Source organism: Melanostigma gelatinosum (genome assembly GCF_949748355.1).
Source record: "Melanostigma gelatinosum genome assembly, chromosome: 18".
Classification (NCBI taxonomy): domain Eukaryota; kingdom Metazoa; phylum Chordata; class Actinopteri; order Perciformes; family Zoarcidae; genus Melanostigma; species Melanostigma gelatinosum.
In genome coordinates, this window is record NC_136651.1 from 20,659,797 (window position 1) to 20,675,952 (window position 16,156).

Below are 16,156 nucleotides of genomic sequence, written 5' to 3' on the forward strand. Positions count from 1 at the left end.
CCTTCTGTATGCCATACGAAAGCACAGATCAGGATCATAGATCGTTGGGCTGGGCCAGTCATCTGGTCCAAGATTCATTTTCACATAATGACCAGGGTAGAAATCGTGTAGAAATCAAAACATAAAAATCTGAAAAGGCTCTCTCCTTCCTTAACTAGAATATTCAACTTAAAAGTTTGAAAAAGTTTTAAAACTAAAAATAAATGCTCAGTCCGTAACAACTGCATAAAACACTCAAACGATGTGTATATAATCCCTACTTAATATAAAGGATAAGATCGTAAAAAATATAAAATAAGAAATGAACAAAATGTCCTCACAGGAGAAACTGAAAAATCAGAGAAGCTCGTGTAAAATATACGGCTGATAAGAATTGAACTGGTAAAGTAACAAACAAAAAATGATATACTTTTAAAGGATTAAAGACCCAAACTATATTTAGAGCAACGGTGATTTTGGAGTTCCCCTGAATGCCAATAGATGGCTGTCCAGGCTCATTCTAGGCAAAATCATGTCCCCTGAGGCGTTGAGGATCCAGCCGGCTTGTGGAATGTAAATTGTGAGGTCACAGAAGTCAACGTGAGGCTCATGCTTGCTGGGATACTGGCTTGCCTTTTTCCCTTTTTTCCTGGTGTAGCTGTCTTGAAGCCATCAACCATCGTTCACTGTTGACCCGTGACCTCACTTTGTGTTGGATGTGTTCTAAGGTTAGGAAGAGGAACTAGATTTTGTTTAAAAAAACCTATTGACCTTGTCGTGTCCCTCATTTCGTAATCCCTCATGCATATTGGTCCCTATTTGAGAGGCTTGTTCAAGCAGGACCTCAGTGAGTGCATCATTCCCTCTCCACCCTGAAGGAAAGATAAGGGAAGGTTCAGCCATTTTCGGACTGGCTTGGGCCATTTAGTCTGCTTGTCGTGGCTTGTCGTGGGCGAGCGGTTTGCTTTTTTCCTTAGTGAAGTCTCTTTGCCACCACTATTCTAGCTCATTCTGAGCTGCCTTGAAAGAAAGGGAAGGAGGGGCTGCCCCTCCTCCCCTGATCGCTCCCTCTCCTCTGAACAAGGAGGGAGCGTTTTTGACTTTAACCTGAGAGACACACAATCTGATCCCCTATTTCACACCTTTAGTGTTTTAGGGCCTAAGGCCTCTCAGGTATCCAGCCATGCAATAATATAACAGTGATATTATTACGATTTTAACGCGAGAGAGAAAATCTGATCCCCTATGTTACACATTCTCGTGTTTTAGGGCCTAATCTCTCTTGAGTCTCTGCTTTTTTCTTTCTTTGCAGTCAAGACACCTTCCAAACTAGCTGTCACCTGTGACATTGTCATGAGTTCACAAGAGCCCGCCCACGTCAACCAGAGGCAGCGACCAGAGCAGCCACAGCTGATGACGAAGGACCGAGTACTTCCGTTAGATTTTCGCTGGAACTTAACCTCTGAACAAAGAGGGGGGGAGCTGCCTCCCCTCCCCTGCCTGCTCTCTCTACTAGGAGCAAAAAGGAGGGGGCCGCCCCTCCTTTGCCTGCTCCCTCTGCTCTGAACAAAAAGGAGGGGGGGAGCTGCCTCCCCTCCTCTGCCTGCTCCCTCTGCTCGGAGCAAGGAGGGGGGCTTTCTAAATTTTGCAGCAATAAATATTAACTAAAATCAACACTGTAATACTACCCCACACTAGCCATGCGATAATATAACAGTGATATTATTACGAACAACAATTGGTAGGGAAGGTTGCATCACTGTTCTTTTATCCTCGGGAGGATCCGTGTACTTTAACCCGAGAGGGAACCTCTGTTCTTCCCATATTACACGTTCTAGTGTTTCTAGGATCTAATCCCTCACGGGTCCCTATTCGGGCGCCATGTTACGTGATATCTGGGGGGTGACCCCTCACGATTTTTTAATCCGATAATAAAAAAATTGAAAAATTAATAATTATTAATTTTTTTATTTTTTTATTATTCGAATAAGTATCAGTGTGGTTTGGGCATTTCAAGAATGCCATCAGTAATGTACCGAGCTGGATCAAACACAACTTACCTCAGGGGATGAAGGGGAACATCTGAGGTGTGACCCCTCTCCAGGGCTGACTTCTCAGGAAAATATGATCAAAAGGACTTGGTCGAAGAAACTAATTCGTTATTTATTTATTTGCATTTAAATCAAAGTATAGTCTCTTGGTCCAAAATGCAGAGGAAAATCGTTAACTGAAAAATATAAGAAAAAATCACCTAAGTATTCAAAAACCCCTTCAGAGCAGTTTACAGACAAAGGATCTGTAAAAAGCTGACTCAGCCAGCAGACGGGCTGGCTGTTTAGCCTAAGGAGGAAAAAGTTAATGATTCACCCAGCGCAGGACTGGACAGAGTGAGCCTTCTCTCCTGACTAGACTTCAAAAAACCTTCTAAGTTTTCTTAAAAACCTCCGACTCTCAAAGTCCGGAGATTCTGTAAAAAGTTAAAGTTTCACCCCGTGCAGGCAGGAGGCCGCACGGGGTTCGAGACTCCTTCAACTCCTTCTCCAAAGCTGCTTCCAAGGTTCTGCTCCAAGTGTGTCTGCTGTTTCAAAACTGCTGGTATTTATACTAATACGGGCTTCAGATGTCTGACTTCAAACGGATTCCTACCCTTCACATCACTTGATTGATGACACAAAAACCCTTACTTCAGCGTAATCCTTGAAAGCCAGGTCTGCCTTCGTGGTCCATATGAGCTCCTCAGCATTTTTAGCGACGCCACTGTCAAGGCTAAGTTATTTATGCTTGCCCCCGAGGCTACTCTTACTGATCTGACCGCCTCATAGGTTCTTCCTGAAACCGCTGACTCCGTCTTTTTCACTTTGTCTGGGAATTTCCCTTCTGTCTTCTCTAGACTAGGTGGCGTCTCAGTCCTCCTTCTTTGTGTGATCTTGCTGCATCAGCTCTTGGACTTCCCTTGAACTGAGGAGCCCGCCTGAGAGGGTGGGTGTGTGTGTGTGTGTGTGTGTGTGTATGTGTGTGCGCCCACCCGTACACATCAGTGCAACAGGGGTTTTGCACAACACAAACCTGTCTGTCTACCCGGTGCAATATTATAAGAGCCTCAGAGTCATATGCCTGATTTAAACAACGGCTTTGCTGGTAGAGACATCACTACTTCGCAAAATCTCCACCGTGTTCAACACATGCTACTTCCTGTCTCTTCACAGTAAAATCACTTCCGTTTTCATGCTCTTCACAATAAAAGTAAACATGCGATCAAACAATTTACAACAGAGGAAAGACCATCTGACCCGTAACGTTGTTCTGAAACATGGCGGAGGCAGAGGAATCAGTACGACCTAAGTCGGCCAAGGTGTGGGAGCATTTCACACTTAATACATTGAAAAGGTGTGTTCATTGCAAGATATGCAAAAGCGACATGATATTGTAACCAAGTGGAACTGACGGTGTAACTAGTGGGTCCGTCGGACCAGTAATGAGGTGCACGGTCCTGATTAGGTGAAAAGAGGCACCTGCGGGCAACTCGCGTCCTGTGTCTTTCTCTCCGCCGTCGCGAGCGGCTGTGCTGAATCTGCTCTCGGTCTCCGCCACAAGTGGGGGGGGGGGGCGAGTCAACCTGCTTTCTCTCCCACAACAAGCGGAGCCGTATGGTGAGGCCGCATACGTTGCGTCAGTAGCGCAGTGTCTGAGAGGCGTCAGTTACGGAGGGGACAGCGTGTGTTTGGGGGATGGCTGTGTCAGGTATATATCCTTTTATGTATTTCATGTGCTGGGGAAATTCTGTATAATTAAGGGATATGTAATGGTGTATTTGTGTTATTTTAGAGTTTCCTGAGCAGTGCACCCAATGGTAGCTGGGGGGGAATCCAAGTGGGGGTGGCTGGGTTGCTGAACAGGTGGGTGGAAGGATAATCTTTTGTGTTGGTTTTCTGGTTATTGGCAGTTATTGGTGAGTACTTATGTTTTTGTTTTCATTTCTTTTCTAGTTAGTGGGACGCTGCCTTGGTCTTTTTGTTTTGTTTATTTGGCTTTAAATGGTTTGATATCTATCTGATCGCCTGGTCTGTGAACTCCTCCTGCCTGCTAAACCAGCTGTCACTGGTTACTCCACATAGGTTGTACCAATAAAGCATTTATATTTTTATAACACTGCTTCCTGTGTGTATGTGCCTTTACGGTGTTGTGAACCGGATCTCTGTGGTAACTAGGTGCTACAGTTTGGCGCTGTGAGTAGGGTACAATTAGGCAGTGACAGTTTGGTTGGGCCTAGGGCTGGAGGGGCAGGACTGGGGTGAAGGCAAACGATTTTAGACCAAGGCAGTGGGTCTCACGAAGTCTACACAGCTACAAGAGCCGGGGTCGTCAGCTGGTGAGGACGGTGCGAACGGTGAAGATGGACGAACTTCAAGAGCAGCTACAGGCCCTGAAAGAGAGGGTGGTGGCAGCTATGGCGGCCTTAAAAGACATTAATGACTCCTTGAATGAACAGTTGCAACGACAGGGTTCTCCCGTTACATCCCGCGCCCTGTCTTCCCCACAACCGGAGGAAACAGGAGTACTGGGGGATGGTGCTGCTGGGCCGAGGGGTAGAGAGCGTGTCATTTACGTACCAAAGGAAAAGAAGTGTCCGGTTTTCAATGAAGGGTCCTGTGCTGAGTTTTACGAGTGGTTGGATGAGATAAATGCAGTTTTGGGTTATCGTCATTTTGAGGATACTGAGAAGGCGATGTACATTTATGACCATTTGGGTGGGGAAGCCAGACAGGAGGTACGTTATTGGTCTCAGAGTGAGAGGAGAGACCCTAGGCGCATTCTGGATATCCTGAAGGAAGTATATGGGCAGCCTGATTCCCTGACCAGATTGCAAAAACAATTTTTCGACCGGAGGCAGCGAGAAAGGGAATCTGTCAGGGAGTATTCGCACGGGCTGATGGCTATTATTGATGATATTAATCATTGTGACATCAAGCAGGCCTGGTGTAGTGACTTTGCGTTACGTGACCAATTTGCCGAGAATGTTCGGGATTTAGCGCTCCGTAGAGAGCTAAAGAAGGTGATTCGGCAGAATAATAAAATCACTTTCTTTGGGTTACGCGAGGAGGCGTTGAGGTGGGACGATGGAGAGCCAGCGGGTGGTCAGAGTCGGCGGGTGACAAACTCATGTGAGATGGGAGCTGTTGAGTCCAATACAATTGTTGCGGCTGCCCTCCCCGAACCTGACCCACTGCTGGTGGAAATTCTGCAAACTTTAAAGCAACAGCAGGTCCAGGTTGAGAGCACGCTTAAGAAACAGCAGGCTCAGATTTTTGATTTGGCACGGAAAGTGTCTGATTTGTCCGGTCTAGGGATTAGCTGGCAGGGGGTACGTGGGGATCAGCCGAGGTTTGACGCTGATGGTCAGCCTATTTGTTTTAAATGTCGGGTTGCGGGTCACATGGCGCGACAGTGTCGGGTACGAGCACCAAACAGAGGGGCAGCTCCGGTGTTGCGCCATGAGGTCTCCCGTGACAGGCTTGCCCAGGTAGCTGAGCAGCAGGGAAACTCTCCCCCCCTGTGGTAATGAGTCCAGCTACAGGTGAGGTTCAGTCGGGCTCACACTTTGAAGTTCCAAAGCAGGAATATGAATGTTTGGTCGGCAAATGTCCAACTGTGGAAATTTAGTTGGGTGATGTGAAGGTTAAATGCCTCCTAGACACTGGGTCTAACATGTCAACTATTACAGAGACATTTTTTGAGCAGCATTTTAGGCCAACTCTTAAAACCTGTGAGTGGCTTTCCCTGTCGTCTGCAAATGGGTTGGGCATTCCTTACCTGGGGTATTTCGAGAGGGATGTCTGTGCCTTGGGCCAGGTGGCAAGTGGGAGGGGCATTCTGGTTGTTCGGGACCCGACGGACACCGCGACATTCCATCGGAAAATAGCTGTTCCTTGCATATTGGGCATGAACGTAATCAAGCGGTTTTATGAAATGGAGCAGTTGGCATCAGATGTTGAGCAGGATTCGGCGTCTGATTCGGATGAAGTGTGGGGTTTGGCATTCTCGGTTTGCCAGCAGGCGCAGGCTGTTTCACCTATAGGGGTTGGCTATTCCACCGTACCTTTCTGTGTTCCGGCGGGATCCATGTGTTTTGTACCCGTGTCAGTGCCACCTGGGCAGACTTTGTTAGGCTCATTTGTGTGTGTGAAGTCATTGGGGGCGGGGGAAGGGAGCCTCCCGGGGGAGTTACTCGTTTCCAATGCAGTGGTTCCAGTGGCGAATGGACAGGTTGCGGTGCCGGTCATGAATGTAGGACATGTGGATGCGAACATTGCATCTCAGACCTGTCTTTGCGCAATACATTCAGTGGAAGTGGTGTCAGGGGGTAATGCCCCTGTAGCATTTGAACGAGTAGGGCCGCAGGAAGAGAGTATTTTTGTGCGAACAGACTGGTGGGGTAGCGGAGCGGCAGCAGCTGCCCGGAGGTAGCCGCACAGGAATTTCCAGGGCTGACTGTTGAACAGGTACGGAAAGTGAGGCAGCTCCTGAGTAAACATTCTGGGGTCTTCCCAAAGTCAGACATGGATTTGGGATTTACAAACGTGATAGAGCATGAGATTCCAGTCCTGGATGAAGCCGAAGTGAGGCAGCGCTACCGGCGTATACCCCCAAGTCAGTATGAGGAAGTCAAAACGCATATTTCACAGCTGTTGCAGCAGGGCATTATCAGGGAAAGCAGTAGTCCCTACTCCTCCCCCTTGGTGATAGTGAGGAAGAAAGATGGGTCGCTAAGGCTCTGTGTGGATTACAGGCAGCTTAATGCGAGAACACGGCGAGATGCATTCCCTCTTCCACGTATCGAAGAGTCCTTGGATGCTTTGAGCGGGGCAAGGTGGTTTACCACCCTGGACCTGGCGAGTGGTTACCATCAAGTGGGAGTGGCTGAGAAAGATTGCAGTAAGACCGCATTCTGCACTCCTTTTGGCTTGTATGAATTTACACGGATGCCGTTTGGGCTCTGTAATGCGCCAGGTACCTTTCAGCGGTTGATGGAACGAATTTTGGGGGATCAGAGGTTCCAGTCGCTCCTCCTGTATCTGGATGACATTGTGGTGTTTTCATCTACCATTGAGCAGCACCTTGAGCGCCTAGATTTGGTGTTGTCCCGGTTGGGGCAGTTTAATCTCAAGGTCAAGTTGAGTAAGTGCTCATTCTTTCAGTCCGAAGTTGTTTACCTGGGACATGTCATTTCAGCTACTGGAGTGGCTACTGATCCGGAGAAGATTCGGGCAGTTGCAGAGTGGCGTCGACCGCAGAGTGTGGCGGAGTTGAAATCATTCCTGGGTTTCGCTAGTTTCTACAGGAGGTTTGTGACAAACTTTGCTAAATTGGCAGTCCCCCTCCACGCTCTGTTCACACTGCTGTCAGCTAAAGGGGGGAGGAAAGCCTCTTCGCGCCCCGTGTTTGGCCAGTTGTGGGATGCAACCTGTGAAGATGCTTTTGAAACATTAAAACAAAAGTTAATTTCCGCTCCCGTGTTGGGGTATGCAGATTTTAGCAAGCCATTCTTCCTGGAGATTGACGCTAGCCATCAAGGGTTGGGGGCTGTGTTGTCGCAAGAGGGGGAGGGACAGCGACGGCCGGTTGCATATGCAAGTCGGGGCCTCCGGTCGTCGGAGCGGAATATGGAGAACTATAGCGCCATGAAACTGGAGCTGTTGGGGTTGAAGTGGGCTGTTATGGATCAATTTAAGGATTATCTGATTGGGACCAAGTTTACAGTGTTTACTGATAACAATCCGCTAAGCCATTTGAACACCGCAAAGCTTGGAGCTGTAGAACAGAGATGGGTGTCTGAACTGGCTCAGTTTGACTTTCAGTTGGTGTATCGGCCAGGTAGCCAGAATGCGGGGGCGGATGCTCTCTCTAGGCAGTATGTAGAGTTCAAAGTTCAAAGTTCAAAGTTCACTTTATTGTCAAAGTTTCCACATGTGTTATGCATACAGAAATTTCGAAATGCCGTTTCTCGCAGTCCCACAGTGTAATATAGACATGAACATATAACATATAATAGAATAAAATAGAATAAAGTTAAGAACATAAGGGCCTAGATAAAGGATTAAACAAGTAGCAGCAGAGAATAAAAAGTGACTGGTGCTGATAAAAAGTGACTGGTGCTGATAAAAAGTGACTGGTGCTGGATGAGGGAAGGGGTGTGAGGGGGAGTAGATGTCCTGGTATGTTCCATTTGAGGCAAAGGGGAAAGGTGGGTGAGGGGGAGGGTAGAGAGGTCAGGGGAGAGATGGCAGGGGGGGAGAGAGGGGGAGCGAGAGGAGAGAGGGAGGGAGAGAGTTCAGCATCCTGACCGCCTGGTGGAAGAAGCTGTTCCTCAGCCGGGTAGAGCTCGAACGGAGACTGCGGAACCTTCTCCCTGAAGGCAGGAGGCTGAAGAGGCTGTTGGAGGGGTGGGTGGGGTCACCCGCAATGCCGAGTGCTTTGCGGGTGAGGCGGGTGTTGTAAATGTCCTGTAGTGTAGGGAGTGAGACTCCGATGATCCTCTGGGCAGAGTTCACAATGCGCTGCAGGCTCTTGCGGTTGGAGGCGGTGCAGCTTCCGAACCACAGCGTGATGCAGCTGCTGAGGATGCTCTCAGTGGCGCCTCGGTAGAATGAGAGCATGATGGGGGGGGGGGGCTCCTGCTCGCTTGAGCTTCCTGATGAAGTACAGGCGTTGCTGGGCCTTCTTTGCCAGTGCAGTGGTGTTGCTGTTCCAGGTGAGGTCATCTGTGATTGTCACACCCAGGAATTTGGTGCTGCTCACCTGTTCCACAGCAGCACCATTGATGGTCAGAGGGAGGGGGGGTTGGGAGTGGGTTCTCCTGAAGTCAACAACAATCTCCTTTGTTTTCCCCACATTGAGGAAGAGATTGTTATTTTGGCACCAACGGACCAGCTGGTTCACTTCCTTCCTGTAGTTAGTCTCATCGTTGTGGCTGATGAGACCTACCACGGTAGTGTCGTCAGCGAACTTCACGATGTGGTTGGAGCTGTAGTTGGGTTTACAGTCATGGGTCAGCAGGGTGAAGAGAAGGGGGCTGAGCACACAACCTTGGGGGGCCCCCGTACTCAGTGTTAGTGTGTTCGAAGTGTTGTTGTTGACCCGAACAGCTTGTGGTCTCTCTGTGAGGAAGTCCAACAACCAGTTGCAGAGAGAGGGGCTGAGGCCCAGGTCTGTAAGTTTACACACAAGCTGCTGGGGGATGATTGTATTGAATGCTGAGCTGAAATCTATGAACAGCATTCTGACGTAGGAGTTCTTAGTGTCCAGGTGTGTGAGGGCTGGGTGTAGAGCGGAGGAGATTGCATCCTCTGTGGACCGTTTAGTTCGGTAAGCAAACTGAAACGGGTCCAGGGAGGGAGGAAGGGTGGATTTGATCTGCTTCATGACCAGCCTTTCGAAACACTTCATGATGGTAGAAGTCAATGCGACGGGGCGGTAGTCGTTGAAGCAGGCTGGAGATGACTTCTTCGGCACAGGAATGATGGTGGTTTCCTTGAAGCACGTGGGAACAACAGCCTGGCTCAGGGAGGTGTTAAAGATGTCGGTGAGGACATCCGTGAGCTCCTCTGCGCAGTCCCTCAGCACACGACCAGGAATGTTGTCAGGTCCCGCAGCCTTGCGGGTATTAATCCTCAGCAGTGTGCTCCTCACACTGGCTGGGGACAGGCACAGAGCCTGGTCGTCGGTGGGGGGGGTGGTTTTCTGCGCAGGTGTGTTGTTCTGTGCTTCGAAGCGTGCAAAGAAGCCATTGAGGTTGTTAAGCAGGGAGGTGTGACTGTCACAGGTCTGTGGCGGTAGTTTGTAGTCCGTTATGGTCCTAATGCCCTGCCACAGGCTCCGTGAGTCCCTGCTGTCTTTGAAATGTCCTGTGATTTTCCTGGTGTACAGTCGTTTAGCTTTCCTGATGCCACGGCACAGGTCAGCCCTGGCTGCTCCCAGCCCAGCTGGGTCTCCAGCTCTGAAGGCGGTGTCGCGAGCCTTGAGCAGTGTGCGGACCTCCCCTGTCAGCCATGGCTTCTGGTTGGCTCGGATGGTGATGGCTCTGGTGGTAGTTACATCATCAATGCACTTGGTGATGTAACCTGTGACTGTCTCTGTGTATTCTTGAATGTTAATGTGATGGTTGTAGGTGGCTGCCTGCTTGAACATGTCCCAGTCTGTGGTACCAAAGCAGTCCTGAAGTGCAGCTGTACTGTCCTCTGGCCACACCCGTACCTGTTTTGAAACCGGTTTGGTAACCTTTACCCTTGCTCTGTAGGCCGGTTTCAGCAAGACCGTGAGGTGGTCGGAGAGGCCAATGTGGGGGAGGGGGGACGCCTTGTACGCTCCCTTGATCGATGTGTAGACTAGGTCTAATTTGTTGTTTTCCCTGGTTGGAAAATCAACATGCTGGTATATTTTAGGCAGAACAGTTTTTAGGTTAGCATGGTTGAAGTCTCCAGCAACGATGAGAATGCCGTCTGGGTGTGCTGTCTGTTGCTCACTGATGGCTCTGTAAAGTTCACTGAGTGCCTCCTCTCTGTCCTTGATGTTGGGGCTCGGAGGTATATAAACAGCCACCAGTAGAATGGCTGAAAACTCCCTCGGCAGGTAAAAAGGACGGCACTTTAAAACCATAAACTCCACCAGCGGGGAACAGTGTTGGTTAACAACAATAGCGTCTCGACACCAAGCATCACTGATGTAAACACACACACCGCCGCCGCGGGACTTTCCCACGCTAACTATGTCTCTGTCTGCTCGGTAGCATGTTAGCTTGTCCAGTTGAATAGCGGAGTCCGGGATGTTGTGGTGGAGCCATGTTTCCGTGAACACGTAAACACAGCAGTCCCTCACCTCACGCTTGGTTCTGAGTAGCCGTATATTGTCCATCTTGTTGTCCAGTGAACGGACATTTGCCATGAGTAATGTTGGAATTGCCGGCTTGTGTGGGCTAGCCGCTAGCCTAGCCCGGATACCTCCACGCTTCCCCCGCTTTTGCTTCCTTTCGCACCGCTTGCGCGGTCTCCTTACCGGGTGGGGGTTGACACAATGGGGGGAGCAGAGAAGTCCCAGGCTGCTAAGATCCACGGAGAGTTTGGCTTCCAAGTTGAAGAAAGTTGTACTTTTTCCAAGAAGAAACTCACGGCTGTATTGTTGTGTTTTGCGATATAAGTCCGTCGGGCATGACGAACACAGCGGCAGACTAGACAAACTAGACGAAAAAGACGAAAACACTGTTTTTCCGGGACCGCGAGTGGCCGCTGCGACCGCTCGCGCCGCCAACATCCTGCTAATCTGCAGAAGGGGACAGAGTGGGGAGGAGTGGCACAAAGTTTTCAGGACACACGTAGTGTTCTGTCCAAACCCCATCGAACGGCTCTGTGTCAGGAAACCAGTGCCAGCCCCCAGCAAGCTTCTATGTCTAGCTTTCCCTCATTTGACATGTCGGCCTTGGCTAGTCTGCAGCAGGTAGATTCCGTAATATCAGCTTTTCGAACATACTGGGTGAGGGGTGTGAAACCTGGTAGGGACGAGAGGTTACAGGAATGTGACAAAACAATTGGACTTCTGAGACAATGGGGAAGGATTGTGGAGCTTGGGGGTGTGCTGTACCGGACTCTGTGTGATCAGAAGGAGGGAGAGATTAAGCAGCTTTTGTTGCCAGCAGTATTGCACCGGGAGGTGCTTGCTCGCATGCACTCTGACCATGGGCACCAAGGAGTGGAAAGAACATTCAAGTTGGTTCGAAGTCGGTGCTATTGGCCGGGAATGTTTGCAGACATTGAGGCTTTTTGCAAGACTTGTGAACGTTGTATTGTTGCCAAAGCACCACAGCCAAGGGTGGTTGCAGCATTGGGGAGTTTGTTGGCTGTTAGGCCACTGGAAGTAGTTGCAATGGACTTCACCGTGCTGGAACCGTCGTCCGATGGACGAGAGAATGTCTTAGTTTTTACCGATGTGTTCTCTAAGTTTACGGTTGCGGTACCAACCAAAGACCAGCGTGCCATAACGGTCGCAAAAGACACTGGTGAAATATTGGATTCAGCCCTATGGGGTCCCTTCAAGGTTGCACTCTGACCAGGGGAAATGCTTTGAGGCTGGGGTTGTCCAGTGTCTCTGTGGGTTGTATGGAATGAAAAAAAGTCGCACAACCCCCTATCATGCCTAGGGGAACGGACAGTGTGAGCGTTTTAATAGGACGCTGCATGATCTGTTGCGTACCCTGCGCCCGGAGCAGAAAAGGAGGTGGGTTGAGTACCTTCCGGAGCTGCTGTATGCTTATAACACCACTGAACATCAAAGTACGGGCTATAGTACGGGAGCACCACGGTGATGATTCAGTTTGTGCGTGTAGTGTAGAGAACAAGTTCTGACGTTCAAACAAATCCTGTTTTCTGATTTGTATTCTTTATTTTTTTTATAAATTATTTATTGTTCTGACAGCTCAGGTCCCTTTAAACAAAAATATACATATTTTTGTGCACGTGTGTATGTTTTTTGTGTGGGTCCATTTGTTTTTTTGTTTTTTAATTATTACTTTAACAGCTCAGGGATGTTCAAGGAGCAAGCTGTTTGTGCACTTTCTGAAGATCAGTTCTGTTTTTGAATAAAGGGTTGGAAATGAATGCTTTTTGTTTTTTGTTCCGATTCATCGATTAATCTAAAAAATAATCACCCGATTAATCGATTATTAAAATAATCGTTAGTTACAGCCCTAATATATATATATATATATTTATTATTATAATTTTTTTTTTTTTCTTTTTTTAAAATTGAAAGACAAGAGACAATACATATACATAACAACAAGAGGAGGACAAGAGCAGTGGGATAAAAGCCAGCAAACATTCTATAGTCAGTTGGACATCGCTGCGGTAAAGTCAGCAGACACTCCGATCTCCGTGGTCAACTCAGCAGACACTTACATGTTAGTGCACCTATATGCTGACATTCACCTTAACGCATTTAAACGGCACAGATCGGGAGCGAGCGAAGAAAGTTGAAAGATTCACGGAAAGATTAACATGAGACAACATCCGGTTTCTTCAGACGAACATCCGGTTTTCAGAATAAGATGCCAACAAAGTATGAATTATATTCACATGAAGTATAAAACATGCTACCTGCATCTCGTGAACCAAATAGTATTGCCCTTTTGTTCATATAGCAGTACTTTTAAAATAAAAGTACGCAATACACTACTTTATAATTCATTGTTGAACTTTGCCATAACAATGCGATTAATCGCAAGAAATACATGCGATTAATCGCTGTTAAATATTTTAATCGTTGCCCAGCACTAATATATATATATTATATATAATATATATATATATATATATATATATATATATATATATATATATATATATATATATATATATATATATATATATATATATATATATATATATATATATATATATAATATAGGAACCAAGAAGGTGATGTATTTTGCAATGCAGAGCTATTGAACTGTAGAAAAATTATGAACTAATTATCATGCAGGGCTCAAGATGTCCAAAAAATAGAATTCAAATAAATACTGAATGATAAAACTTGGTCAGAACCGCCATAAGTGAAAGCCACATACTCAATACCTGCAGCTCAGTGTCTGGATAACAGAGGCAGTCTGGGAAGTTGAGGAGTCTAAACATACCTGATGATACAGAGATATGAATAACAGTTTGAGGGAAGTTAAATGAAGTGAAATGTAAAAGTATGGATGTGCTCTTATGGAGCAGACAGGAGGAATGGGGATGAACCCCCCAGTGATCACAAGCGAAGGTCACAGCTTTACCTGAACCAACGATCAGAGTTTTGGCTCCACAGCAGTTGAAGCAGTGCAGCAGAGACCTGGACTTGATGTTGGTGTTGAGGAACGCGACCGAGCAGCCGACCTTCGCCAACCCGAACCAAGCGCACAGGAAGTCAGGCTCGTTGTTCATGAGCAAAGCGACGCAGTCTCCTTTCCTCAGCTTCACGCTGTCGAGGAAAACGTTGGCGAGTCTGTTGCTGCGCAGCTCGACCTCCCGGTACGTGTGGACGCGTCCGTCGTAGATGACGAACGGCTTGTCGGGGATGCGCTGCGCCTGCTGGATGAACCGGTCCAGCACCGTGCGCACGCTGGAAGTCAGCTTGGACAGCTCCAGCCTCACACCGTACCTGACCAGCTTCAGCAGGAAGGTCAGGTCCCTCCAAAAGTACGGGAAGCAGAGCATCTGCAAGACGTGAGCGGAGAAAAAACCCGCGGCCAGGGCCGAGAGCCATCCCATAGACAGAGTCATGTCTGCGGCTGTGAGACAGTGAAAGGGAGGGGGGACACGCGCCGCTCACTTCATACTCTGCTACTCTTTCCAGTCCAGGTGACAAACACTGTCTGCGTGATGTAAGCGTGATGTTTACAGGCGCTAAGCCACACGACGTGTGACCGTTGCATGAGAAATCCTGGCTTCAAAATAAATGAAGACAATTTGAGGGTCAGAGAATAACAAAATATCACCAGTGCAGGAAAAAAAGTGTAGATTATGAAATAATTACAAACAAGAAGTAAAATAACATTAACAGACAGAATTATAAACAGAAAGCTATAATCATGAATGAGTGTGAAAGTGGTGGCACAAAACGGTATACTCAAACACAGAAAGTAAGAGCAGAGTTTGAAGCTTTTATTCCGAAGACAGGCAAGGTTCAAAACCAGGAGATCAGTCTGAGAATACAAACTTAACAGGCAGGGGGGCAAGGGTTCAGGCAGAGAGAGAGACAATGCTGGAAAGCTAACGGATGCAAACTAGACAATGTGGCAAATGGATGGATGTGGTCTGGTAGCCTGTATCTATGCTGCTGGACTGACGGGGGAATGGGGAGCAGGTGAATGAGTGGGTGGCCAGCCTCAGCAGATACTCAGCATTAAAAGTTACTGGTAACATGAAAAAAATGATCGGGACATTTTTGACTGAGCCTTAAAACTTCCCAACAAGAAATAATAATTATAAATTGAAATCTAATCCTCCATGATAATAATAGATAATAGCAGTTGCAGGCAGCAAAAGGACAACTGATTGAATTGAAAACAGTCTGGAAGGTACATTCCACAAATTAGAAAAGTACCAGACAAAATGTGGACTAATTTTGTCACTAGAACACCACGACTACAGGGCCATTTTTAATATACATTGTTGAATATATGCTATGATAGCGTATCATTCGCTGTGCTGAGAGAAGGTCAATCTGCCGTCCCTCCACGACTTGTTCACCTCCTGAACCTCTCACCTTGGACACAAACTCTGTGAGTCCCTTCCCTCTGTCAGGAGGCTGCGGTCCATCAGGACCAAGACCTCACACCACAAAAACAATTCCTGCCCTTCTGCAGTTGGGCTCATCAATAAAGCCTGGGACCCCCGCTGACTCTGACACTTACATGACAATTTCTTCTTTTTTATTTGTTATTTAAACCTTTATTTAACCAGGTGAGTCCCATTGAGATTAAAAATCTCTTTTTCAAGACAAGTTAAAATAAACTAAAAGTTAAGATACAGTGACGTAACCGAGTTCATTTAAAAAACATTGACATTTTTGGGAACCTGCCTCTATTTCTTTCATTTTAGATTCTTAAACACCCTTGCACTCCTTTCCCTATTAATATACACTTGACACTTTAATAATATACTTGTTTTAATATACTCTTATCTGTTTGTTTATTTACCATATTTTTATATTTTATTGTAAATGTCTATATGTTTCTATTTTTAAATCTTGTCTTGTATTTTCCACTGTGTTGATTGTGTGATGTTATGCACTATCCACCATGTCAAATTCCTTGTATGGTCAACATACATTGGCAAATAAACGGTTCTGATTCTGATCCTTCAAAGCAAATTGTCTTACAAAATTAGATGCGTCTTGTTAATTGTATTAATGCAGACTAAAATCACAGTCCTGTATCACAAACGTAAAAAATATGACTCTGTTTTGAGCCTGCGATAGAAGTTGTGTAGCGCGAGCGGTTTTTTATTTTGAAGGGCAAATTCGCCACACTTCCTGTATGACTGATTTCTTGAGGCAACTTGTCAGGCGCTTCTCTGGAAGTGAAATCACGCGACAGCTACAGTTGCAGTGAGTGGGTGTGCGTGCTGAGGAGCCCCTCCTCTGTTTACCA

At 47.1% G+C, this 16,156-nt stretch overlaps 1 protein-coding gene across 1 annotated transcript in view; it reads right to left on the minus strand.

Moving 5' to 3' along the window:
• Nucleotides 1-14,285, minus strand: part of slc27a6 (solute carrier family 27 member 6) — a gene marked incomplete at its 5' end in the record, with an annotated part of 37,929 nt that extends 23,644 nt beyond the window's left edge. Inside the window, one exon of the mRNA XM_079288857.1 lies at nucleotides 13,799-14,285. Coding sequence (XP_079144983.1) covers nucleotides 13,799-14,285 — 487 coding nt within the window. The remainder of the gene's footprint in view (nucleotides 1-13,798) is intronic.
• Nucleotides 14,286-16,156: the final 1,871 nt, after the last annotated feature.